General features: G+C 39.1%; 1 protein-coding gene across 1 annotated transcript in view; it reads right to left on the reverse strand.

Annotated features, from left to right (window-relative positions):
• Positions 1-27,194, reverse strand: part of LOC126213028 (uncharacterized) — a 114,261-nt gene that overhangs the window by 65,654 nt on the left and 21,413 nt on the right. Inside the window, exon 2 of the mRNA XM_049940596.1 lies at positions 16,894-17,056. Coding sequence (XP_049796553.1) covers positions 16,894-17,027 — 134 coding nt within the window. The 5' untranslated portion in view covers positions 17,028-17,056. The remainder of the gene's footprint in view (positions 1-16,893; positions 17,057-27,194) is intronic.

Raw genomic sequence — 27,194 nt, forward strand, 5'->3', positions numbered from 1 at the left:
AAAATTCATTCAATAAATGACATGTTTTATCAATTAAATATTTATTTTTCCATTTTTAAACAACAGACCTGACCACACTTCGTAGAAGTAGCACTAAACATCTAGAACCAGACAACTTGTCTGGCATAGAGGTAACAAATTATATACACAATCTTTCCTTGTAAGTCAGTCTCTTAATTCCTGAGATTAGGCTTCACACACAAACAGAAAAATATATGGGGGACTTTTAAATTATGTATAGATATGTAGTTCATTTGTACGGAGTTCACTTCTCTATGGAAAGATAAATTGAAAAGGAATAGACTTGAAGCTGCTGAAAAGTGGATATGGTGGAAAATGATAAGAACAAGCGGGACAGAAAGAAAAACCAACAAGGAAGTCTTAAGGGAAAAGAGGAAAAGAAATGGCCTGGCATTAAAGGCCAGTGGAGTCATATATTAGTAACAGAAAACAAAGGTGCACATTATCAAGTGACAGAATAGGAATAAGAGTAGATTCAGAGTCAGTAAACATTAAATATGCTCCTGTTCTAGGTTTATATAAATTATTTACCCAGGACATTGGAAGACTCTTCAAAAACTGTCACATTTGCTGATGACAAAAGTACATTTGCTGATGACGAAAGTATATTCATAAAAAGATGAAAACACATCCACACTGCACACATCCAGGAGAATAATGGAACAGGATTACAACTGGTTCACAGCCCATACCTTGACCCCCAAACTTGCAAAAACTCATATTATGGAGTTCCAAAAACTGTCCTACAGGTAGCAGAAGTAGAGATTAATGATCACACATTGGGCCACATTTGAAGTTCCTGCACATCCAGATGGATAATAAACTACGGCTGCCTCAGCATGTGATCAACTTATGCAAAAAAACTCAGTTATGCCTGCTTTGCACTTAGGAATCGATTCATTTCTGTCCTATTATATAGTCTTCTGATTCATTGTAGCAAAGGTAGGGAAAGTGTTTATCCTCCAGAAGTGTGCAATAAGAATATTGTGTAAACTTGAATAACAGGACATCTTGCAGAAGCCTCCATAGCAGGGTGCCTATTGGTCAGAGAAGTCATGAGAAAGTCATGAAAGTGAACTAATGCTCATGAAAGTAAGGAAAAAGTAATGGTGCAGTTATAGAAGGGAGTGCCAACTTAGTGCTACTCTAAAAAATGTTATATCCAGCAGTCCACTTAATAAACAGTAATGCATAACTATACGTTTTATAAAGATTTACCCAAACTCTTACAAAGTCTCTGTTATCTGTAGGGGACTGGGATGTCCATCTGTGCAAGCCAGGTTAGCACAGCCTCTGCTACTGACATTTGGAATGTTGAGGGCCAGGTTCTGGTATGATTTTTTTTTCCTTTTTTTAGTAATTTAATTGAAAGCTTCATTGCTTTGGTAAAAATAAAATTGGTTCTTTTTGTCGTGACAGAATAAATTACTATTAATCACACCAGATTTGTCGGAGAACAGCAGCAACATGTGTAATTGATCCAGCTTTAAGAAATTCTATTACCTTTTAGCGGAAAATTCGTGCGGTACTCTCCGACGTTAGAAAAGTCGTGGTGTTCCATTCAGAGCAGGAGGCGGCTGTCTTTTCTCATTCGCGATATCGAAAATTACAAAAAAAATGAACAGAAATTTTTTTTTTTCGGAGGAAGATCGCGCAGAGAAAACAGACAGAAGTTACATGAAAGAAACCTAAGGGACCAACTAATTGGATTTGTACGAACATATAAACGGAACTGAAAGAACTTGGAATAAATACTATAACGATGTCGTCACGACAGCCTCCTGTTCCGACAGAACACACGCTGGATCATAAGCTGCATAAATCTTTTAAACAGAAAAGATTATCACACGTATAATTAATGAAAATAAGGTTGAGAGATTTTCTTTGAAATTAAATAAACTTCAAGGCTTCAAGTATTATATTATGAAACGGAAACTTACATTAACATGGCCACCCATTGTGGCGGTGGAGCGAATTTTCATGATATACATTCTCACTTGTTTGTGGCCACATATATTTTTTAATCACTTAAACTCTTAAAGTTACAATAAAATGATTATATCAGTATGGAGCACAATACTTTTACGTCCGACTCGCAACACATTCACAGAACAGCTAGAGAGCGGCGCGGCTCCCTGCAGAAGTAAAAATTGGCAATTGTTATTTTGAAACATAGGTGCATCATTTTTTTTTTTTTTTTTACTGATCGATAGCAGCGTATAACAGTTTATAGCTATCGTGATATTCTGCGCTTTTCAGGAGCGCGGCAAAGATATCTGGTTACAACATTCATTGGTATATGTTAAAAGTTCGCACATACTGACGCGAATACAGAAAAAAACAACCTTTACATGTTAAAAATCGCAGTGATAAAGGCTGTAATGTCACAAGGTGCAGAGAGGGAAATTTGGAAGTGTTGCTTTGTTAACACAGAGCTATATGAGATGTATACACCAAGTCAAAATGAGGTGTAAACTGTAGTTCCGTCCAAGATAATGCTGCTATCTAATGTGTCACTAGAGAAGTATCAGAATAACTGTTTCTGTTATTCTGTTCACCCCTTCTTCTGTTTAAATCTCATTAATCAGCATCTTTTTTGGAAAGGTGTTTTTAAAGGTTTTTCATAATTAATATGAAACTACTGTAATTCTAATCTCTTATGGAAGATGTTAATGATGATCAGAGTAAAATCAATTTCTCACTAGCCAAAAAGTTACCCATGCTTTACGAGGGGTGTTTGAAAAGTCTGTGCAAAGTCCGAGAGATGGGACCACCAGCGTGTATCGAGGTCATGTTTAGTTAGTAGCATCTTTGGAAAGAATGCACACCAAGTTTCAGCCATATTGGTCTATTTCTTTGTGTTTGGCATTCATGTGAACAAGGAAGTCAAGTGATTATTCAAAATGGGTGAAAAAGAATTTCGTATGGTGATTAAACATTACTTTACGAAAGCCAAAATGCCTCAGGAGACTAAAGAGAAGCTTGATAAACATTATGGTGACTCTGCACCTTTGATTAGAACAGTTTATAAGTGGTTTCAAAATTTTCAGAGAGGCCATATGGACACAAGTGATGCTGAATGTTCTGGGCACCCTGTGGTATATACGACCCCAGAAATCATTGATGAAATCCATGATATGGTGATGGATGGCAGAAGAGTTAAGGTGCATGAGATTGCTAGTGCTGTGGGCATCTCGAATGAATGGGTACATAATATTTTGCATAAACAATTGGACATGAGAAAGCTATCTGCAAGATGGGTTCCATGATTGCTCATGCTGGACCAAGAATGGAATCGTGAAGTGTTGCAAGGATGGTTTGCAGCTATTCAGGAAGAATCCACAGGACTTTAAGCATCGTTTCATCACTGTGGATGCAACATGGATACATTACTATACTCCTGAGACATGGATACGTAACTATACTCCTGAGACCAACCAACAGTCTAAACAATGGGTTACCAAGGGAGAATCTGCACCGAAAAAGGCAAAGACCATTCCTTCGGCCGGAAAGGTTATGGTGACTGTCTTTTGGAATTTGCAAGGGATAATACTCATCGACTATCTGGAAAAGGGTAAAACTATTGCAGGTAAATATTATTCATTATTGGACCATTCGAAAACCGAGCTGCAAGAAAAACACTGGCGATTGGGCTGCAAAAAAGTCCTTTTGCATCACGACAATGCACCAGCACACACCTCAGCAGATGTGGTCACAAAATTAAGGGAAATAGGATTCCAACTCGTTTCACATCCCCCCTATTCTCCAGACTCGGGTCCCTCGAACTACTATTTGTTCCCCAATTTGAAGAAATGACTGGCAGGACAAAGATTTTATTCAAACAAGAAGGTGATTGCAGCAACTAATAGCTATTTTGCAGACTTGAACAATTCCTATTATTTGGAAGGGATCAACAAATTAGAACAGCATTGGATGAAGTGTGTAAGTCTAAAAGGAGATTATGTGGAAAAATAAAAAAGGTTTACCCCAAATAAATGTAAGTAGTTTTTACATTTGCATGGTCTTTTCGAACGCTCCTCGTATTATTAGTATATAGTACCCTCCCCATTTTTATTTTGTTTGGGGGGGGGGGGGGGGGGGGGCACAAAACTGCTACGCTCATAAGCACCCATTCTGTGGCTTAGTGAAGGGTAAAAAAACTGAAATTTAAATCAGCAGCAATGGGAGCAAACCTCAAGAAGGAGGGAAACTAAAAATGGAAGGGAATCTTAGAAAATTGCTATTGAAGGGGGACTGTTTTCCCCAAAAAGAGCATCAAATGAAAACTCAAGGGTGCGATCAGCTGAGCGCGCGTCATCTGCTAAAAGGGAAGATATATCAGGCGACGGCTGTAAATGGGCACACAGTGGATTAAAATAGCGGCACTGAAGTAAAAGGTGTCTCACTGTCCACAATTGAAAGCAGTAGGGACAAAGTTGGGGAGGATCGCCACTTAAACGATGTCGATGGCTAAAAAGACAGTGCTCAATCCAGAGTCTAGTTAAAATTACCTCCTCCCGATGACGAGGCTGGGAGGAAGAGGCCCAAGCACAGGGAAGAGGTTATATGTCCTGTAACTTATTATCGGGAAGTGCAGACCAATGTGTGTGCCATAAAAGAGCAACACGACAACATAAAATACTATGTAGATCGGCAAAGGAAACCATGCGAACGGCGGGCCAAGGAAGAGAGATGGCAGCCTTTGCCGTTATTCGTTATATCAGTAGGCTCACTTGCGGATACCAGTGTGCCCTGGGATCCACAGGAATGCCACAGAGATCCCCCCCCCCCCCCCCCCAAGTGGAGCATGTGGAGGCAGACCTGAATCTGGTGGACCGGAGAGTGGATGGGATAAAGAGCTTGGAAGTTGAGAAGAGTGCTGAGTGAATCCCAGTATATAATATACTGTATCCGCTGATGTTGTTGTTGTCTTCAGTCCCGAGACTGGTTTGATGCAGCTCTCCATGCTACTCTATCCTGTGCAAGCTTCTTCACCTTCCAGTACCTATTGCAACCTACATCCTTCTGAATCTGCTTAGTGTATTCATCTCTTGGTCTCCCCCTATGATTTTTACCCTCCACGCTGCCCTCTAATACTAAATTGGTGATCCCTTGATGCCTCAGAACATGTCCTACCAACCGATCCCTTCTCGTCAAGTTGTGCCACAAACTTCTCTTCTCCCCAATCCTATTCAATACTTCCTCATTAGTTATGTGATCTACCCATCTAATCTTCAGCATTCTTCTGTAGCACCACATTTCGAAAGCTTCTATTCTCTTCTTGTCCAAACTATTAACCGTCCCTGTTTCACTTCCATACATGGCTACACTCCATACAAATACCTTCAGAAATGACTTCCTGACACTTAAATCTATACTTGATGTTAACAAATTTGTCTTCTTCAGAAACGCTTTCCTTGCCATTGCCAGTCTACATTTTATATCCTCTCTACTTCGACCATGATCAGTTATTTTGCTCCCCAAATAGCAAAACTCCTTTACTACTTTAAGTGTCTCATTTCCTAATCTAATACCCTCAACATCACCCGACTTAATTCGACTACATTCCATTATCCTCGTTTTGCTTTTGTTGATGTTCATCTTATATCCTCCCTTCAAGACACCATCCATTCCGTTCAATTGCTCTTCCAAGTCCTTTGCTGTCTCTGGCAGAATTACAATGTCATCGGCGAACCTCAAAGTTTTTATTTCTTCTCCATGGATTTTAGTACCTACTCCGAATTTTCTTTGTTTCCTTTACTGCTTGCTCAATATACAGATTGAATAGCATCGGGGAGAGGCTACAACCCTGTCTTACTCCCTTCCCAACAACTGCTTCCCTTTCATGTCCCTCGACTCTTATAACTGCCATCTGGTTTCTGTACAAATTGTAAATAGCCTTTCGCTCCCTGTATTTTACCCCTGCCACCTTTAGAATTTGAAAGAGAGTATTCCAGTCAACATTCTCAAAAGCTTTCTCTAAGTCTACAAATGCTAGAAATGTAGGTTTGCCTTTCCTTAATCTTTCTTCTAAGATAAGTCGTAAGGTCAGTATTGCCTCACGTGTTCCAGTATTTCTACGGAATCCAAACTGATCTTCCCCGAGGTCGGCTTCTACTAGTTTTTCCATTCGTCTGTAAAGAATTCGCGTTAGTATTTTGCAGCTGTGGCTTATTAAACTGATTGTTCGGTAATTTTCACATCTGTCAACACCTGCTTTCTTTGGGATTGGAATTATTATATTCTTCTTGAAGTCTGAGGGTATTTCGCCTGTCTCATACATCTTGCTCACTAGATGGTAGAGTTTTGTCAGGACTGGCTCTCCCAAGGCCGTCAGTAGTTCCAATGGAATGTTGTCTACTCCGGGGGCCTTGTTTCGACTCAGGTCTTTCAGTGCTCTGTGAAACTCTTCACGCAGTATCGTATCTCCCATTTCATCTTCATCTACATCCTCTTCCATTTCCATAATATTGTCCTCAAGTACATCGCCCTTGTATAGACCCTCTATATACTCCTTCCACCTTTCTGCTTTCCCTTCTTTGCTGATGATGACAGATATTTTGGACAGCTTGGAGAACAGCACAGAGCTCCGCAGTAAAAACTGAGCACTGGTCGGGAAGCCAAAATCTAGTAGGGATGGCACCAACAATATAGGCACTCCCGACATCAAAGGTGGTCTTGGAGCCGTCAGTGTAAATAAATGTGGCATCCTCCATTTGTGCGCATAGAGCAGCAAATGCCCAATGATAAACTATGAGGGCGGGGGGGTGATGGGGAGGGGGGGGTTGGTACTATCCTTGGGAAGCTGACAAAGGTCACAGAGAAGGCAGGTCCAGGGGCAAAGCCAAGGTGGCATTGTACCCCCATTTGTCAAGGAAATTGGAAGGAAAGGGAATGTAGCAGGTGACAGAAGTGGGCTCCCAGTGTTAGTAGAAATGCAGGGTGACCCGCATACCCTAAATCCATGGAGGCGTCAAAAATAAGGACATGTGTCAGATGAGCAGGCATAATGACTCCGAAGAACAGCTTGCTGATTGGACAGCGGAGGTTCAGCAGTCTCAGCATAAAGGCTCCCCACAGGGCTGGTGTAAAAAGCTCCAGACACTAAATGCAATCCACAGTGGTGGACAGAGTCTAGATGCTGAACAATAGACGGTTGTGCAGAGTAGTTAACTATGCTTCCATAGTCCAACTTCAAGGTGCAATAGAAGTGGAGGAGAGTCCATTCCCCAGGAGGTACCACTCAGAACATGGTGGGTGTTGAGGGACCTTGTAGTTGTATTTGCTGTCTAAGTTAGTTTTCTTCAAGCCATGTGAGATTTTAGTGTATTACACAATAAAAATAGCATAACACTCTTAATGTACTGCGAGTGAAATGAATGCTATAAGTATATTTAAAAATAATCCATTTTTGAGAATATAGTGTAACTGAATAGATGAAAAATCCTTTCACCTAGCAGCAGCAGCAGGAAAACTCACATATAAAGGTATTTTAAATGTGTTTATATGTGTGTTCTCCTGCCGCCACTTGGTGAATGTTATAAATAGTTTGATTTGTAAAAGTAAGAAGATAATCAACCACAAGCGTTTTACTGTGACACTTCTTCACTTCATGTGGTGAATACAGCTTTGAAAATAGCTCATATTAAAAGTAACTGGAATGCTCATGAATTTCTAGGGTAATCTGGTGCTTTATGATGGATACTCTTTCAAGCAGTGTAACCTGCTCAGACATCACTGGGTTTTCTAAGTTTCCTATCAAATTTTTTTCTTTAAGATATGTTGGAAACACTGAAGTCATGAAAAGAGCACTTCATCTTATTCTGCATGTGAAGAAGTATGTTTCTGAAGTACATAAAAGACTTCCAGAGACTAGAAACATTGAAAAATTTAAGTGTCTTTCAGAACACAACTGTGCAAAACATGAGTTTCCTGTATCAGTATCAAATAACCTGTCAACTGACTCTTTTCTACCCCTTTTTGTAGAGAGATTTGTTCAGTTTAATGTATAGCAGTTGATAAAGAAAACTGTTATGGAAATGGCGACAACATCTACCAAATTTTATTTGCTATTGATGTTTCCAAAACATGTGATTAAGAAACAAGTCATTATGCAGATATTGTAATTGGTGACATTGCTGCTAGAAAGAAAACACAGAAAGTGATGTCCTTATTTCATAAACGTATGCACAGGTACTTTGCAAAGTCTATATCTACAAATTACTGAGAAGACTCCTTTGAAATTAAAGATTGTAGGTAGTTCATGTTTATCACCCTAAGTTATACAGGGCTCCACTCTGAGAAATTCTTGACTGACAATGCATTGGAAGAATTTGTGTCAAAAAACATATGACTCCATTAACAGCTGACATATTGAAGAGCGAATATTTTAAATTTTCTGAGTATTCAGAAAAACAACTAGAACAATTCAATCCTAAGGAGGGTGAACTTGATCATTTTCTGATGAATTTATTGCTAAGTGCGAAACATGACTTCACCAACTTTGTATAGATGTTATGCATGTTTCATGGAAATGCTGCAGTTGAAAGAGGCTCCTCTGTTAACAAGAAGTTTTACTCCGAAACTTAGAAGATACGTTTGAAGCAGAAAGAAATGTTTAAATTGCAACAAAAGAAATGAAAGTGCTCATAGATCAATAAAGAATGATTACAGAAAAGGTAAGGGAAGAATCTGAAGCTTTAGATGTTGAAATTTCAAGTTTAGCTAAGAAATTTAAAGACTGAATCTTTTACAGTGCAATTTTGCACAAATTTTGAACTTTCTTAGTTCTTATATTGTCCTAAGGAAAACTGAAAGTTTTCAGTGCAGTACTACTTTAAAACAATGTGTATTTTAAACAGTGTGTTGATACAAGGACAGTTCAGAAAGTAATCTCCTTTTGCCTGTAAATAAAAAGCTTTCATGGAAAAATGAATTTTGTTATGTCCAACCTGAAACTATGGCCATTTGCTAATTCAGTATTTGTCATAGGATTTCACCAATTTACAAATTCTTTTTCCACAAAATCTCCTGCGTGGGTGTGCAACCAGTCTTTCACAGCATTTTGGAGTTCATTGTTGTGCTGTGATGCAAACCACTTCCTCGTGTGAGTGAAGAGATGAAAATCCCTTGGTACCAAGTCTGGACTGTATGGGGAATGACTAAAAATGTCCCGTTTGAATTGTTTCAAAATCTCAAGAGTGTTTCGGGCACTGTGAGGACGTGCTTAGATATGCAAAAACAAAACACCCGGTTTCAGCGTACTGTGATGTTTCTTTTGAAATGCAAGCCTAAGTTTCTTCAAAGTTTCACAGTACACATCAGATGTGATCATCATTTCACAATCCATAAATTCAACCACCAAAATTCCCTCAGTGTCCCAAAGCCATAGCCATAACCTTCCTCAATGACAAAGTTTGGCAGGCTCTGTTCGACCTGCCTGGGGAATTGGTATGGCTCCAAGCGACTGACCGTTGTTAAGTTTCGGCATTTACATTTGCCACCCAATTGTGTGAAGCAGGCAAAAAGGAATACAAACGTCTCAAAACTGAGATCGACAGGACGTGCAAAATGGCTAAGCAGGGATGGCTAGAGGACAAATGTAAGGATGTAGAGGCTTATCTCATGAGGGGTAAGATAGATACTGCCTACAGGAAAATTAAAGAGACCTTTGGAGAAAAGAGAACCACTTACATGAATATCAAGAGCTCAGACGGAAACCCAGTTCTAAGCAAAGAAGGGAAAGCAGAAAGGTGGAAGGAGTATATAGAGGATCTATACAGGGGCGATGTTCTTGAGGACAATATCATGGAAATGGAAGAGGATGTAGATGAAGATGAAATGGGAGATATGATACTGAGTGAAGAGTTTGACAGAGCACTGCAAGACCTAAGTCGAAACAAGGCCCCGGGAGTAGACAACATTCCATTAGAACTACTGACAGCCTTGGGAGAGCCAGTCCTGACAAAACTCTACCATCTGGTGAGCAAGATATATGAGACAGGTGAAATACCCTCAGACTTCAAGAAGAATATAATAATTCCAATCCCAAAGAAAGCAGGTGTTGACAGATGTGAAAATTACCGAACTATCTGTTTAATAATTCACAGCTGCAAAATACTAACGTCAATTCTTTACAGATGAATGGAAAAACTGGTAGAAGCTGACCTTGGGGAAGATCAGCTTGGATTCTGTAGAAATGTTGGAACACGTGAGGCAATACTGACCCTACGACTTATCTTAGAAGAAAGATTAAGGAAAGGCAAACCTACGTTTCTAGCATTTGTAGACTTAGAGAAAGCTTTTGACAATGTTGACTGGAATATTCTGTTTCAAATTCTGAAGTTGGCCGGGGTAAAATACAGGGAGCGAAAGGCTATTTACAATTTGTACAGAAACCAGATGGCAGTTATAAGAGTCAAGGGGCACGAAAGGGAAGCAGTGGTTGGGAAGGGAGTAAGACAGGGTTGTAGCCTCTCCCCGATGCTATTCAATCTGTATATTGAGCAAGCAGTAAAGGAAACAAAAGAAAAATTTAGAGTAGGTATTAAAATCCATGGAGAAGAAATAAAAACTTTGAGGTTCGCTGATGACATTGTAATTCTGTCAGAAACAGCTAAGGACTTGGAACAGCAGTTGGATGGAATGGACAGTGTCTTGAAAGGAGGGTATAAGATGAATATCAACAAAAGCAAAACAAGGATAATGGAATGTAGTGGAATTAAGTCGGGTGATGCTGAGGGAATTAGATTAGGAAATGAGACACTTAAAGTAGTAAAGGAGTTTTGCTTTTTGGGGAGCAAAATAACTGATGATGGTCGAAGTAGAGAGGATATAAAATGTAGACTGGCAATGGCAAGGAAAGCGTTTCTGAAGAAGAGAAATTTGTTGACATCGAGTATCGACTTAAGTGTTAGGAAGTCGTTTCTGAAAGTATTTGTATGGAGTGTAGCCATGTATGAAAGTGAAACGTGGACGATAAATAGTTTAGACAAGAAGAGAAGAGAAGCTTTCGAAATGTGGTGCTACAGAAGAATGCTGAAGATTAGATGGGTAGATCACATAACTAATGAGGAGGTACTGAACAGAATTGGGGAGGAGTTTGTGGCACAACTTGACTAGAAGAAGGGATCGGTTGGTAGGACATGTTCTGAGGCATCAAGGGATCACCAATTTAGTATTCAGTACCCACTGAGCACAGTACTTTCAGTAGGCTAAGTTATCGGTGACAACCTCATACAAAGCTGTAAGAGAAATTTGCAGGAATTATTCAAAAAGTTCAGAGATCGTGAATCTTCAATTTTCACAAATTGTTTCATCAATTTTCTTGACAAGATCATTACTCACAGCAGAAGGCTCACAACTCCTCTCTTCATTAGAATGTTCTATCACTTTTTTAAAAAATTGGACCCATTGCCACACAACACCTTCACTCATATATTTGGCTGAGAGGCTGCAGTTGGCAGTCTTGTGTGCATGAGGTGTGCTTGCCTGTGTGTATGAATGGTTTGTGGCTCTTGTTTACTGACAAAGACTGTGACCGAATGCTTTTTGTAAGTATCTTTTAATTGTGCATGTCTGCAACTTAATGTGTCTTCTTCACGACAAGAAGCAATCTGTCTTTTCCTACATTGTTGATATTCCTACCTGGAGTTCCCATTAGCCTTTTCATAATATTGTCACGAGTCATATATAGTTCCATTATTCGTGTTGGCTTACAGTTTAAGTGACATAGGAATTTTACATTTAGCTTTCACTTCAGCCAGCTTCCAAGTTCATTACAAAAATGTTTTTGTCATTGTAGTATCATGTACATTTTTGGGGTGGTGAATCTGACTAAAGAGATAATGGAAGAGTCACGAAAAAGACAGGAATTTGATACTCTGAAAATCAGCAGAAATCCTGTATAGTTACCTAGGGATTCTTACACTTACAGCCCGGTAAATATACTGCCTACGGGTATTTGTGTTTAGAAAAAAAAGAGTGAATTTAGAATGAATTCAATGGCTCACAACCACAAACAAAAAAAGAGTGAATTTAGAATGAACTCTACAGTTCTTAATCACAAATGTAGAAATAGAAATAATTTCCATACAGAATATGATCCCTCTCTAGGGTTGGGAATGGAAACTTATATTCATGTGCAAAAGTCTAACAGGTTGCCAGTGGACATTAGGCAGAAAATTGAAAATCCCTTAATACTTAAAAACAAAGTAAAAACATCCCTTATTAGCCACTACTTGTTCAACGCGTGAGCTTAGGAATGTCTAACTCTAATGTTTGTACCAGATAGACCCTGATTTTTCCAGTATATAGACTGCTAATAGTGATCTGTATAAAGTTAAAATGCTTTGTTTGATGTGTTGGATAATGAGACCAGCAGAGTAGTATAGGACGAGAAGCAACTGTTTTATTCGAGGTAGCTGTTTTTCTCCTAACATAAATATGTAAGTAATCGAGAATTACTATAATTATAAGTTTAAGTAGATCAGTACTAGTCACAATTTGTTGCTAGTCGCTTTACAGAAGTAGCCAGCAGTGGTTGGTCCTGCCTGTTAACACGTTCACTGAGGCTCACACTTACAAGCATCAACAAAAGCCACTAGTCTATTGCTGCTAATGGTTATGAGCATTTCCACCACCAACTAGTCAGTGCAGCAGTTGATTATAGGTGTGTGTGTTAACAGTTGTTAATATTCACTTCAGTTTTGCAGCTGTGACCACGTTTTTGTACAAGCAATGAAGTTTCTGGGAACAATTTTTTGCCTACATTTTTTAAAAATTTTATTTTATTTATTTTTTAATGTGCTTAACTGTCTGTGAGATAGCTTGTTTGAAATGGCAGGTAACCAATGGACACTGGGAAGTGTAGGAAGAATGAAAAATCCACTGACGATCAGGTGTTGTTGTTGTTGTGGTCTTCAGTCCTGAGACTGGTTTGATGCAGCTCTCCATGCTACTCTATCCTGTGCAAGCTTCTTCATCTCCCAGTACCTACTGCAGCCTACATCCGTCTGAATCTGCTTAGTGTATTCATCTCTTGGTCTCCCTCTACGATTTTTACCCTCCACGCTGCCCTCCAATACTAAATTGGTGATCCCTTGATGCCTCAGAACATGTCCTACCAACCGATCCCTTCTTCTGGTCAAGTTGTGCCACAAACTTCTCTTCTCCCCAATCCTATTCAATACTTCCTCATTAGTTATGTGATCTACCCATCTAATCTTCAGCATTCTTCTGTAGCACCACATTTCGAAAGCTTCTATTCTCTTCTTGTCCAAACTATTTATCGTCCATGTTTCACTTCCATACATGGCTACACTCCATACAAATACTTTCAGAAATGACTTCCTGACACTTAAATCTATACTCGATGTTAACAGTTAATTTCTCTTCTTCAGAAACGCTTTCCTTGCCATTGCCAGTCTACATTTTATATCCTCTCTACTTCGACCATCATCAGTTATTTTGCTCCCCAAATAGCAAAACTCCTTTACTACTTTTTTTACTGTCTCATTTCCTTATCTAATTCCCTCAGCATCACCCGACTTAATTCGACTACATTCCATTATCTTCGTTTTGCTTTTGTTGATGTTCATCTTATATCCTCCTTTCAAGACGCTATCCATTCCATTCAACTGCTCTTCCAAGTCCTTTGCTGTCTCTGACAGAATTACAATGTCATCGGCGAACTTCAAAGTTTTTATTTCTTCTCCATGGATTTTAATACCTACTCCGAATTTTTCTTTTGTTTCCTTTACTGCTTGCTCAATATACAGATTGAATAACATCGGGGAGAGGCTACAACCCTGTCTTACTCCCTTCCCAACAACTGCTTCCCTTTCATGTCCCTCAACTCTTATAACTGCCATCTGGTTTCTGTACAAATTGTAAATAGCCTTTCGCTCCCTGTATTTTACCCCTACTACCTTTAGAATTTGAAAGAGAGTATTCCAGTCAACATTGTCAAAAGCTTTCTCTAAGTCTACAAATGCTAGAAACGTAGGGTTGCCTTTCCTTAATCTTTCTTCTAAGATAAGTCGTAAGGTTAGTATTGCCTCACGTGTTCCAGTATTTCTACGGAATCCAAACTGATCTTCTCCGAGATCGGCTTCTACTAGTTTTTCCATTCGTCTGTAAAGAATTTGTGTTAGTATTTTGCAGCTGTGGCTTATTAAACTGATTGTTCAGTAATTTTCACATCTGTCAACATCCGCTTTCTTTGGGATTGGAATTATTATATTCTTCTTGAAGTCTGAGGGTATTTCGCCTGTTTCATACATCTTGCTCAGGTACTGAACATGTTACAAGACAGCAATTTTGAATTTGAAGATAAGAAATTGGAGGAGGATAGTTCGAATCTCAAGGATACAGAAACCTACCTTAGTGATGATGATGTGGAGGCAGAGCATTCAAATGCATTTTGTAAGAGTGTGGGTTCAGAACATATGGATGATGGTGGTGGTGGTGGTGGTGGTGGTGGTGGTGACAAAAATATAGATGGTGAAGAATCCACACTGGCATATGATGAAGTACACAACATGCAATATCATCCATTTACAAAACAGGCAATGTTTACCATGTCATCCGACTAGCAATGGACCTACGGATTTTTTAGGCTATTGCTTACAGAAACCATCCTTCAGCATATAGTAGATGAAACAAATGACAATGCTGCGAGTGTATTTCTCAGTGACAACACAAAGGACAGGTCTAGGATTCATAGTTGGAAACCTGTTAGTGTACGAAACTACTTGTCTTTTTAGGTATTTCATTACATATGGATTACATGAAAACCTCTCAATTACACAGTTACTGGAAGAAAGATCCTTGGTTTCAAAATAAAGGAATAGCGATGATCATGAGCAGAGACAGAGATATGATCATCTTATACTTATTACCTTTTACTACAAATCCACAGACAGGACACTCAAAACTGTATGACTGATTATATAAAAATATGACCTACCCACTAAACTATTTTAACAATAAAATGTGTCAAGTATATTACCCAGGGAAAGACCGATCTTTAGATGAATCGATGATTCTTTGGAGGGAGAGATTGTCTTTTAGACAATATATACAAAACGAAAGGCATAAATATGACATAAAAATGTAAATGCTAAGCAATCTGGATCATTTTGTAAATAACTGCACTATGTACACAGGAGTGCTTGATGAGATGAGGGGAAAGTCTCATGCTGAAAAGATCATTTTGCATTTGTTGTTGGAGAAACTGCACGGTGGCCATCGTATTTACACGGACAATTACTACAATAGCTTTGCTTTAGCTAAAACCTTACTGAATCTGGAAACGTGCAGTACTGGGACATTATAGGAGGAACACTCTCAAGGAAGTAGTATCTGTAGAAATGAGTAAAGGAAACACAAATGCTTGCTATTTGCAAGATGTGATAATCAGAAAATTTCATGGAATTTCAGAACACAGTGGTACAAGTAACCAATTTATACCAGCAAGCAATCTCAAAACTACTGCCAATTGTCAAATACAGTGCAAATGTGTCTGGGACTGACTGGCAGGATCAGACACTCGTATTATTTACATGAATGGCAGACCATCTGCTGGCCTAAAAACTATTCTTACACTTAATTGACATGCTACTGTTCAATTCATATTATTTTTACAACAAATATTTGGGGAGTAAAATGATACTGTAGAATTATAAAATAAAAATAATAAATGTACTACTTCCTAAGAGATGTGCGAAGCAGACCTCATAATAAAACACACATTGTGCAAAAGCAGGAACCAACTGAAAGGAGAAGGTAAATCATGTGGAAGAGGTATAAAAAGTAAGCCAGACAGGACGTGTTCCGACACACCATGTAATACTACAAGATGGTTCAAATGGCTCTGAGCACTATGGGACTTAACATCTGAGGTCATCAGTCCCCTAGAACTTATAACTACTTAAACCTAACTAACCTAAGGACATCACACACATCCATGCCTGAGGCAGGATTCGAACCTGCGACTGTAGCAGTCGCGCGGTTCCAGACTGTAGCGCCTAGAACCGCTCCACCACTCCGGCTGGCAATACTACGAGAGTCTGAACAGTTGTTGATACTGTTTGAACTGCTGTATGATAACACATGTTTATTGAGGTTTTTGTTTTACAATGGATATTGTTAATATTTCCAAAGAGAGCTATTTTTTGATATGAATAATGTCAGATTATATTTTGCTTTGATGTTTTACCAGTGTTTCAATGTTCTCATTGCCACTTTTTTCTGCTTCGCAAAATATGCACATTTGCTTGTTGTTTGAATTGTTTCTTTTCACTGGCGATAAATCAGAGGAGTACGTAGATAGTCTGAAATAATGCTTATGACGCTTACACATTTATCAAAGAACCCAAGTCAGCTGATGCTTATATGTGTTAAACAAGCTGACAGTATTTCAGGTACAGGATAAAAACAGCAAAATTTTGCTCGAGTAATATTTCATCTCATAGAACACACAAGCTTAAGGGTCCCCAAACGAGCAACCGATCACTGCAATTTGCCCACACGTGTGATCTACAAAGTGATCTGTTGTCCACGTGATAGATCGCTGCGATCCGTTGCTTACGTATGGAGCCCTTTAGAAGTTTCTGCCTTGTAGGTTAATAGCTCATCTTTAAGCCTGCAGTGAATTTGTTGACTTGATCCATATCCCAAAAGGCTGTCCTTCATGGTGGGATTGACAAAACATAATGAGTGAATGAGTTAATTCATAAATGACGATTTCAAACACTGAAGAACAGAATTATATTCTTTTGTAGAGTTTTGTGTTAGTAATACAAAAAGGTTTCACTGCAAATTATGTCATATCACCTACACAAAAAATCACATTTCACCAGCGCCACTCACCCAAAACACCCCAGTGCCGCGCCGCCAAATCCCAGATGGGACACCTTGAGACCTGTCGTGCCGAGGTCATTATAGCGCATCGCCCTCACGGCTGCCTCATCGTGGAAACCCGGAACGTAAGTTGGGGGCAGCATTTCTAGCAGGATCTCGTGCTCTGGTGTTACTACAAAAGACAAGAGAGACTTGTTGGTGCTTCCAGACTGTGATTACAAATATTGACAATAACACTGCTGTCTTATACAGCTGAGTGACAATTAATTATTTTAATGTATTTATACTAGCAATATTTCAATATATTCACACAAATGTCTTTCCTTCTCTGTATCGTGTACCACTCTCTCAATTGACACGGAGCTTTCTGGATCCGGTCACCACTGTGTGTGTGCAATGATGCAGTCAGATGGATACAGTATTTCTTGATCTCCAAAGAGCATTTAAGTCGGTACCACATCAACGTTTCTTAAGAAAATTACAACTGTCGAAGGACTGACTCAGCACACAGGAAAGTCAAAACAAACTTCGGTGACATTAAAAGCAAGGGCGATAACATTAAAAGTGCAAAGGGAATTCCGCTGTTAAATGCAGACGAGAGAGCGGATAGGTGGAAAGTATACATTGAAAGCCTCTATGAGGGGGAAGATTTATCTGATGTGATAGAAGAAGAAACAGGAGTCGATTTAGAAGAGATAGGGGACCCGGTATTAGAATCAGAATTTAAAAGAGCTTTGGAGGACTTAAGATCAAGTAAGGCAGAAGGGATAGATAACATTCCATCAGACTTTCTAATTGGGGGAAGTGGCAACAAAATGACTATTCACGTTGGTGTGTAGAATGTATGAGTATGGTGACATACCATCTGACATTTAGATAAACCTCATCCACACAATTCCGAAGACAGCAAGAGCTGACAAGTGTGAGAATTATCGCACAATCAGCTTAAAAGCTCATCATCCAAGTTTCTGACAAGAATAATACAGAAAAATGGAAAAGAAAATTGAGGATGCACTAGATGATGGTCGGTTTGGCTTTAAGAAAGGTAAAAGCACAAGAAAGGCAATTCTGGCATTACAGTTAATAATGGAAGCAAAACAAAAAAAAAATCAAGAAACATTCATAGGATTTGTTGACCTGGAAAAAGTGTTTGAAAACGTAAAATGGTGCCAGATGTTTGAAATTCTGAGAAAAATAGGGGTAAGCTATAGGGAGAGACAGGTCATATACAATATGTACAACAGTCAAGAGGGAATAATAAGAGTGGACGATCAAGAACGAAGTGCTTATATTGAAAAGGGTGTTACAAGGATGCATTCTTTTGCCCCTGTTGTCCAATCTGTACATCGAGGAAGCAATGATGGAAATAAAAGAAAGGTTCAGGAGTGGAATTAAAATTCAAGGTAAAAGGATATCAACGATACGATTTGCTGATGATATTGCTATCCCGAGTGAAAGTGAAGAAGAATTACTTGATCTGCTGAATGGAATGAACAGCCTAACAAGTACAGAGTATGGACTGAGAGTAAATTGAAGAAAGATGAAGGCGATGAGAAGTAGTAGAAATGAAAACAGCGAGAAACTTAATATCAGGATCAGTGGTCACAAAGTAGATGAAGTTAAGGAATTCTGCTACTTAGGCAGTAAAATAATGAGTGACGGACGGAGAAAGGAGGACATCAAAAGCAGACTAGCAATGGTAAAAAAAGCATTCCTGGCCATGAGAAGTCTACTAATATCAAATAATCGGCCTTAATTTGAGGAAGAAATTTGTGAGAAGGTACATCTGGAGTATAGCATTGTATGGTAGTGAAACATGGACTGTGGGAAAACCGGAACAGAAGAGAATCGAAGCATTTGAGGTGTGGTGCTACAGATGAATGTTGAAAAGTAGGTGGACTGATAAGGTAAGGAATGAGGAGGTTCTGTGCAGAATCAGAGAGGAAAGGAATATGTGGAAAACACTGATAAGGAGAAGGGACAGGATGATAGGACATCTGTTAAGACATGAGGGAATGACTTCCATGGTACCAGAGGGAGCTGTAGAGGGCAAAAGCTGTAGAGGAAGACAGAGATTGGAATACATTCAGCAAATAATTGTGGACAAAGGTTGCAAGTGATACTCTGAGATGAAGAGATTAGCACAGGAGAGGAATTCGTGGTGGCTGGCCGCATTAAACCATTCAGAAGACTGATGACCTTCAGATGTGCCCCATGGAAGTGTGTTGGGACCCTTGCTGTTTGTGTTGTAAATTATTGCCCCTGCGGACAATATTAATAGTAACCTCAGATTTTTCACACATGATACAGTTATCTATAAGGAACTACTGTCTTATGAAAGCTCGTCAAATATTCATCCAGATATTGACAGGATTTCAAACTGGTGCAAACATTGGCAACTTGCTTTAAATCCCCAGAAATGTCAAATTCTGCACTAAATAATGTGAAAAATATGGTATCCTTTGACTATAATATCAGTGAGTCACAACTGAAAATCAGTAACTCGTACAAGCACCTGAGTGTAACAGTTTATAGGGATCTAACGTGGAACACTCACATAAGCTCAGTCGTAGGTAAGGCAGCTGCCAGACTTTGGCTCATTGGAAGGTTACGGGGAAAATGCAGACATTCTATGAAATAGATTGTTTACAAATTGCTTGTGTATCCTGTCTTAGAATGTTACTCAAGAGCATGGGGCCCCTATCAAATATGAGTAAACAGTAATATTAATAATACAAAGAATGGCAGCACAAATAGTCACAGGTTTGTTTGACCCACAAGAGACCATCACCGGAATGGTGAAAAATGTGAACTGACAGACACATGAATGTAGATGCAAAAGATACTGTGGAAGTGTGCTTAGTAACTTCCATGAACCAGCTACAAATGGTGAATCTACGAATAAACTTCAGCCCTCTACATATTGGTCCCATAGGGATTGTGAGAACAAGATTAGATTAATTACAGTACGAGGGGGGGACCCAAAAGTAACCGGAATCGTAATGCCACACATCGTATACTTGTAGTAGCAGGTTGCGCCACCAGAGGGTTGTAGCAGGAGCTCTGCTGAGTCATTCTGCCACGTAGCATCACACAACAGTGAGAATTGTGGTTTCTTTGGCAGTTCTTTGAGTGTGTGTACAGTGCAGACGTGACACGAGGAAATGGCTAGTTCTTATGACCAACGTGCAGCAATGAAGTTTCATTTCTTGCTCGGCAAGAACGAAGCAGAAACTGTTGCGATGATTCAGACAGCCTAAAAAAGACCGTGCTCTTAGTAAAACGCAAGTGTACGAATGGTTTTCTCAGTTTAAAAAGGGAGAAATAGTGGTTGAAGATCAGCCCCATTCCGGTCGACCCTCAACTGCTCGAAGCAAAGACAACATCGACAAAATCCGTGATCTCATCAGTGAAGATCAACACAGGACAATCGACCAACTCGAGAACTTGTCCTGGAGCTCAATTCAGCACATCTTGACCATCGATTTGGGGATGTGAAGAGTGGCAGCAAAATTCGTGCCGAAGCCTCTTACCGGAGATCAAAGGAATCGTCGGGTTCGAGCCTGTCTTGAAATAAAGGACACGTTCAAATATGATCCACATTTTTTCAACAAAATCATTACAGGTGATGAGTCGTGGTGCTATGGGTGCGATCCAGAAATAAACCAAAAGTCATCACAATGGAAGTCACCTGCCTCACCTCGACCAAAAAAAGCTTGACAAGTGAAATCGAATGTGAAAACGATATTGATCTGTTTTTTTTGACATCAAAGGGACCGTACACTCTGAATTTGTCCCTGACAACCAGACAGTTAACCAACAATTCTATTTGGAGGTTATGAAATGGCTTCACACAAGTTTGACGCGAAAACGTCTGACTTTGTGGGATTCTGGCGTGCAGTTCCTGCATCACGACAATGCTCCCACGCACACGGCTCTCAGCGTTCGCCAGTTTTTGGCCTTGACGAAGATGACTACCCAGTCCCACACGCCCTATTCGCCAGATTTAGCACCCTCGGACTTCTTACTATTCCTGAGGATGAAAAGAGACTTGAGAGGGAAGCGTTTTGCAGATGTGGAAGACATAAAACGCAATGTCATGAAAGTGCTAGCAGGTATCAAAGAGGACAAATTTAAAAGGTGCTTTGAACACTGGAATGAACATTTGGACAAGTGAATTAATGCTAATGGAGAGTACTTCGAAGGAGATTAAGGTCATATTTGAAAACAATAAAGTATATGCTTTCTAGAAAGAAATTCTGGTTATTTTTGGGTCTCCCATCATATGCTTGTGGTTTTGAAGCACTTGTTTTTTCCACAGTCCACACATGAGTGGAACAGGAAAAAGTCCCAAGTCTGTACTGTCAGAAGTACCCTCCTTTATCCACTTTACCACAGAATATAGATACTGATGCAGATTCTTGAGAGCTTGGAAGCTTTTCAGTAGGAGCACAAAGAGAAGATACACGAGCAGAAATTCACTCTTTTAGCACTGCTGTAATATGTCTTCATGCAATCTGAAGTCGCCATGGAGGTGGAAGAAATAACTCCTTGTCTATAGGTCACTGAGCTTAAAGAGCTATTGTATCTAACAAGAAGTCAGAGATAATGAAAAACTCTGCACTCTACCAGCTGTTGGCCTTAACAATAAATATGATCCAAAAATAGTTGACTCCAAATACAACAAAATTATAAAAAGGTGCAACAGTTAATACACTCGAGATCCACAGAGAAAATAAAGTTTACCGCCAGGACATACATAGGTAGGATGTCTGACAAAATTGAAGATTTTTTTGAAACAATGATATAAATATCTCCTTCAAAATGATAAATAACATTGAAAAACAAATACCATAGAGAAGAGAACAAGTATGAACACTCAGGTCATTTGAGTGGAATGGTTTGTAAAACCAAAATCAAGACTGATGGGAAAGGTACCTAAGTATGTGCACTTTTTAAATGGGCTGGTTCATTCACTTCAGTAATGTACAATTACCACAACATGATTAAAGCGACCAGCAGATTCTGATATTCTGCTCGCCTTGGTGAAATGCAATTGCTGAGCTGATGTACCATACTTTTGCTTGACTTTAAAGTGCCATTCAAAACCTGCAACCTCTACTGATGACATAAGAATACTAATCAAGGGTCCAAGCTGAATCCCAGCAGACACAGCTCACATGATAACCAAACAAGCCTACATTTGGTTCACAGCTAACATTTTAACCCGTAGAATGTTTCAATACACACTCCACTCTCCTTAAACTGCCAAATATACAATCTGAACTATACATCACATTACAGTCTTATTTTTTTGTTGTTGACACATGTCGACATGTGTCGGTGTCTCCTAGACAGTGCCTTGTGAACTAAAAAATACCTGTTTTCTGCAGTATAGTATGAAAAGTGGTCACAGGAATGTGTATACTTTAATGATATTAAGTTTGATGAAATTGTTAGGTGGTGGTTACAGGAAGATGTCAGTGGTATAGATTAAGAAAAAGGTAAAAAAGACGATGATTTTGCAATACCCAATTCTGCTAGCAAACAAGAGGATCATTCAGAAGAACTTCAGGTTAGTGGTGAGAGACGCCTTTCTGTTTCTCGAAAAAGAATTTATAGTGATAGTTAAAATCAAATGTGTTATGAGTGGTGGTAAAGAAAAATGTAGATCCCAGCATTGAGCAACAAACCCTGGAATTTAGTTCTGAGTGAAAATTTACTGGCTATAGAGGTATTATATATATTTTTTTTTTTTCAGAATGTAAAACTCAGTTCTCGATAGTTTGTTGTTGTGTACTATTTAAATATCTATACAAAAGTATGTGATTTTGTGTGATACAAAGCAAAATACTGCGGGCTTTATTTAGCGCAATAAAATCAACAAGGAGTATTGAAAAACACTTAAATAATTGTGAAAATAAATGTTATACAACTTCAGTTAAAATTTTCAAGTGATTTACAACTTAAATTTCAGTTTAAACATAGGAGTCCCATTGACCACGCTTTGTAGTATATTTTACAGAAAAGTCACCTTTCGAGTTCAAGGGTCAAGTCTAAGTCTCACAAAGACTCATATTGTTTTATTTCAGACCAGTAATAATGACCTGTAGGTACCAGAAGCAGATATTAATGGTCATATACTGAATGACGTGCAGAGTCTGAATAACAGATTAAAATGGAGTCAACACATGGATAAACTAACCATGAAGCTCAATTCAGGATGTTACTCCATTATAAGCATTTCCCAATGTGTTTACCTAAAGACAAGAGAGTAGTCTTATCTCTTTTATACAAAAGACAATGTCTTGACCATTTGACTCATCACCATCCAGCCTAAACCGCAAAGGGTAGAAACTTGAAATTTGGAGACAATGTTGATCTTATACTGTACACCTCATTTGAGAAGGGATTTTTTTTTTAAATTCCACCCCTAATAGGGTAAAATGCAGATAAAATGTTTTTTAAAAATATCTTGTTATTAATGCAATTTTGAAGCTAGAAATACGAAAATTGGTATTTGGTTTCTCATCTGAAATAATGAAATATGTTTCAGCATTTTTGGAAATTTAACCCTCTTGGGGATGAAATAATAGGTGAAAGTATTTTTGAAAAAAAATCATTGTTAAAGAACTGCTAAAACATTTTTAAAGCTACATTTATGAATACTGGTATTTGACTTCTCAGTTTGAAATAAAAAAAGCAAGTGTTTCAGTGTTTCTGGAAATTCATCCCTAAGTGGGCGATTCACTGACCCATCATCACCCAGCATAAACCAATATGGATGGAAACCTTGAAATTTTACTATAGGCATTATTTAGTACAGGGTTGTTCAAAATTCCACCCCTAAGGGGGTGAAATAGAGCATGAAATACTTTTTGAAAATCTATCATTCCTAAGGCAACTTTGAAACTAGAACTACAGGAATTGGTATTTGGTTTTGCAAACAAAAATAAAAATATGTGCTTCAGCATTTTTGGAAATTCAACCACAAAGGCGGTAAAAAACAATGGATGAACAAAAATTTTTTTCAATAAATCATTATCAAAGAACTACTAAAGCATTTTTAAAGCTACATCATTGAAAATTTGTATTTGTCTTCTCACTGGAAATAAAACATATGGGTCTCAGTGTTTCTGGAGATGAAAATTTTTGTGAAAATATTTCATTATCAAAGCATTTTTAAAGCTAAATCTAAGAAAATCTGTATTTGGCTTCTCGGTTCAAAATAAAAAATAAATGTTTCAGTGTTTTTTGCAAATTCCATCCTAATGGGGGTAAAGTGGGGGAACAAAATTTTTATGCAAATATTTCATTACAGAAGTATTTTTGAATCTAAATCCATGAAAATTTGTATTTAGCTTCTCAATTAGAAAAAAAAGGAAGAAAGAAAAAAAAAAAAAGGAAGAAAGGAAAAAAAACATGTTTCAGTTGTTTTTGGAAATTCAGTCCCTACGGGAGTGAAGTAGGGGATGAAATTTTTTATGAAACTATTTCGTTACAATAAAACATTTTTAAAGCTACATCTATGAAAATTTTTATTTGGCTTCCATGGAAGTATGTGTTAGGGGATAAAAGTTCGTATGAAAATGTCGCCATAAGAACTCAAAAGGCAGGAGCAGCAAAGACCTCTGACTCTAGCTACCAGAATTGCTTTTTGGTCAACAGTACATTCAGAAAAGGCCATTCCTCTATGGTCTTAATTAGTGTACAAAGTTTAGAAGATGTTACAATCTGTGAACAACATAGAAATTCGATTAAAGAAAAACGAAAAAGTATATGTGCAGATCATACAATATATGTGAGCAAAGTGGTGGGTGCTAAACTACTTTTGTATATTTTCACTTGCTGTTCTACGGAATTATCTCCTGGGACAGTACGCAAAAGTAAATAAAAAGTTTATTCAGCACAAGCGAGCATTAAGAATATTGTGAAAAGCAGATATCCGTACATCTTGCAGAGGTCTTTAACACATTTTGTTGCTGATAATAAAACCCTCTTTCAACTGCACTGCAAATATCCACTGTTAGAATACAAGATACAAAAATAATTTTCATGTAGAATTTGTCTTTTTATCCATGGTTCAAAATGGAATTGTGTAATCTAGTGGGAAGACTTCAACAAGCTCCCATCTAACATAAAGCAAGAAATTGGGAATATGTACCACTTTAAGAGGAAAGTAAATAACACATCCCAGTTTCCACTCTTTCTATAAATTATCCGAATGTATAGGGGACATCGTTTAAATATGTGTGTATAATGTGAGCGGTATGAAATGGAACGAGCATATGAGGTTTGTGAGTGGAAAGCCGATGAATGGTCGACTTTGGTTTATTTGGAGAATTCTAGGACAGTGCGATTTATCTGCAAAGGAGACCACATTAGGACATTAGTGCGACAAAGGCTTGAGCGCTGCTCAAGTCTTGTGATCTGTACAGGTCAGATTGAAGGAAGACATCGAAGCAATTCAGAGATGGGCTATTATGCACTACTGGCCATTAAGATTGCTACACCAAGAAGAAATGGAGATGATAAACGGGTATACATTGGACCAATATATTATACTAGAACTGACATGTGATTACATTTTCACGCAATTTGGGTGCATAGATCCTGAGAAATCAGTACCCAGAACAACCACCACTGGCCATAATAATGGCCTTGATATGCCTGGGCATTGAGTGAAACAGAGCTTGGATGGTGTGTACAGGTACAGCTGCCCATGCAACTTCAACACGATACCACAGTTCATCAAGAGTATTGACTGGCGTATTGAGACGAGCCAGTTGCTGGGCCACCATTGACCAGACGTTTTCAATTGGTGAGAGATCTGGAGAATGTGCTGGCCAGGGCAGCAGTCGAACATTTTCTGTTTCCAGAAAGGCCCGTACAGGACCTGCAACATGCGGTCGTGCATTATCCTGCTGAAATGTAGGGTTTCGCAGGATCGAATGAAGGGTAGAGCCACGGGTCGTAACACATCTGAAATGTAACATCTACTGTTCATAGTTCCGTCAGTGCGAACAAGAGGTGACTGAGACATGTAACCAATGGCACTCCATACCATCACGCCGGGTGATATGCCAGTATGGCAATGACGAATACACACGATTCCCATGTGCGTTTACCGTGAAGTCGCCAAACGCGGATGCGACCATCATGATGCTGTAAAAAGAACCTGGAGTCATCCGAAAAAATGACGTTTTGCCATTCATGTACCCAGGTTCGTCATTGAGTACACCATCGCAGGCGCTCCTGTCTGTGATGTAGCGTCAAGGGTAACTGCAGCCATGGTCTCCGAGCTGATAGTCCATGCTGCTGCAAACGTCATCGAACTGTTCGTGCAGATGGTTGTCGTCTTGCAAACGTCCCCATCTGTTGACTCAGGGATCGAGACATGGCTGCACAATCCGTTACAGCCATGCGGATAAGATGCCTGTGATCTCGATTGCTAGTGATACGAGGCCGTTGGGATCCAGCACGGCGTTCCGTTTTACCCTCCTGAACCCACCGATTCCATATTCTGCTAACAGTCATTGGATCTCGACCAACGCGAGCAGCCATGTCGTGATACCATAAACCCCAATCGCGATAGGCTACAGTCAGACCTTTATCAAAGTCGGAAATGTGATGGTACGCATTTCTCCTCCTTACACGAGGCACCACAACAACGCTGCTGTTTGTGTATGAGAAATTGGTTGGAAACTTTCCTCGTGTCAGCATATTGTAGGTGTTGTCACGGCGCCAACCTTGTGTGAATGCTCTGAAAAGCTAATCATTTACATATCACAGCATCCTCTTCCTGCCGGTTTAATTTCGCATCTGTAGCACGTCATCTTCATGGTGTTTGCAATTTTAATGGCCAGTAGTGTATATGTTACTGATAGGTTCAAACAACATGCAAGTGTTACAAAGACACTTTTGGAACTGAAATGGGACTCTCTGGAGGGAAGGCAATGTTCTTTTTGAGGGACACTATTGAGAAAATTTAGAGAACTGGCACTTGAAGCTGACTGCAGAACGATCCGGTTGCCTCCAATATACATTGTGTGTTAAGGACCATGAAAATAAGATACGAGGAACTAGGGCTCGTATGGAGTCATGTAGTCATTTTTCCCTCGTCCTATCTGAAAGATAGACACTAGAAGATCATAGAGGCAACAGAGGCCTTGTGACTCTGGAATGGTTGGTCCCAATCTGTGGTCTAGGCACCATCCAAGGGGAATGTGGGAGGAAATACTTGGGGCACATTCCAAAGAAAGGGGATGGAGATCCCGGCCAGGGAATCATTGAACAGCGATCGCATAAGA

The sequence above is a fragment of the Schistocerca nitens genome, chromosome 11, assembly GCF_023898315.1.
Source record: "Schistocerca nitens isolate TAMUIC-IGC-003100 chromosome 11, iqSchNite1.1, whole genome shotgun sequence".
In the NCBI taxonomy this organism is placed as follows: Eukaryota; Metazoa; Arthropoda; class Insecta; order Orthoptera; family Acrididae; genus Schistocerca; species Schistocerca nitens.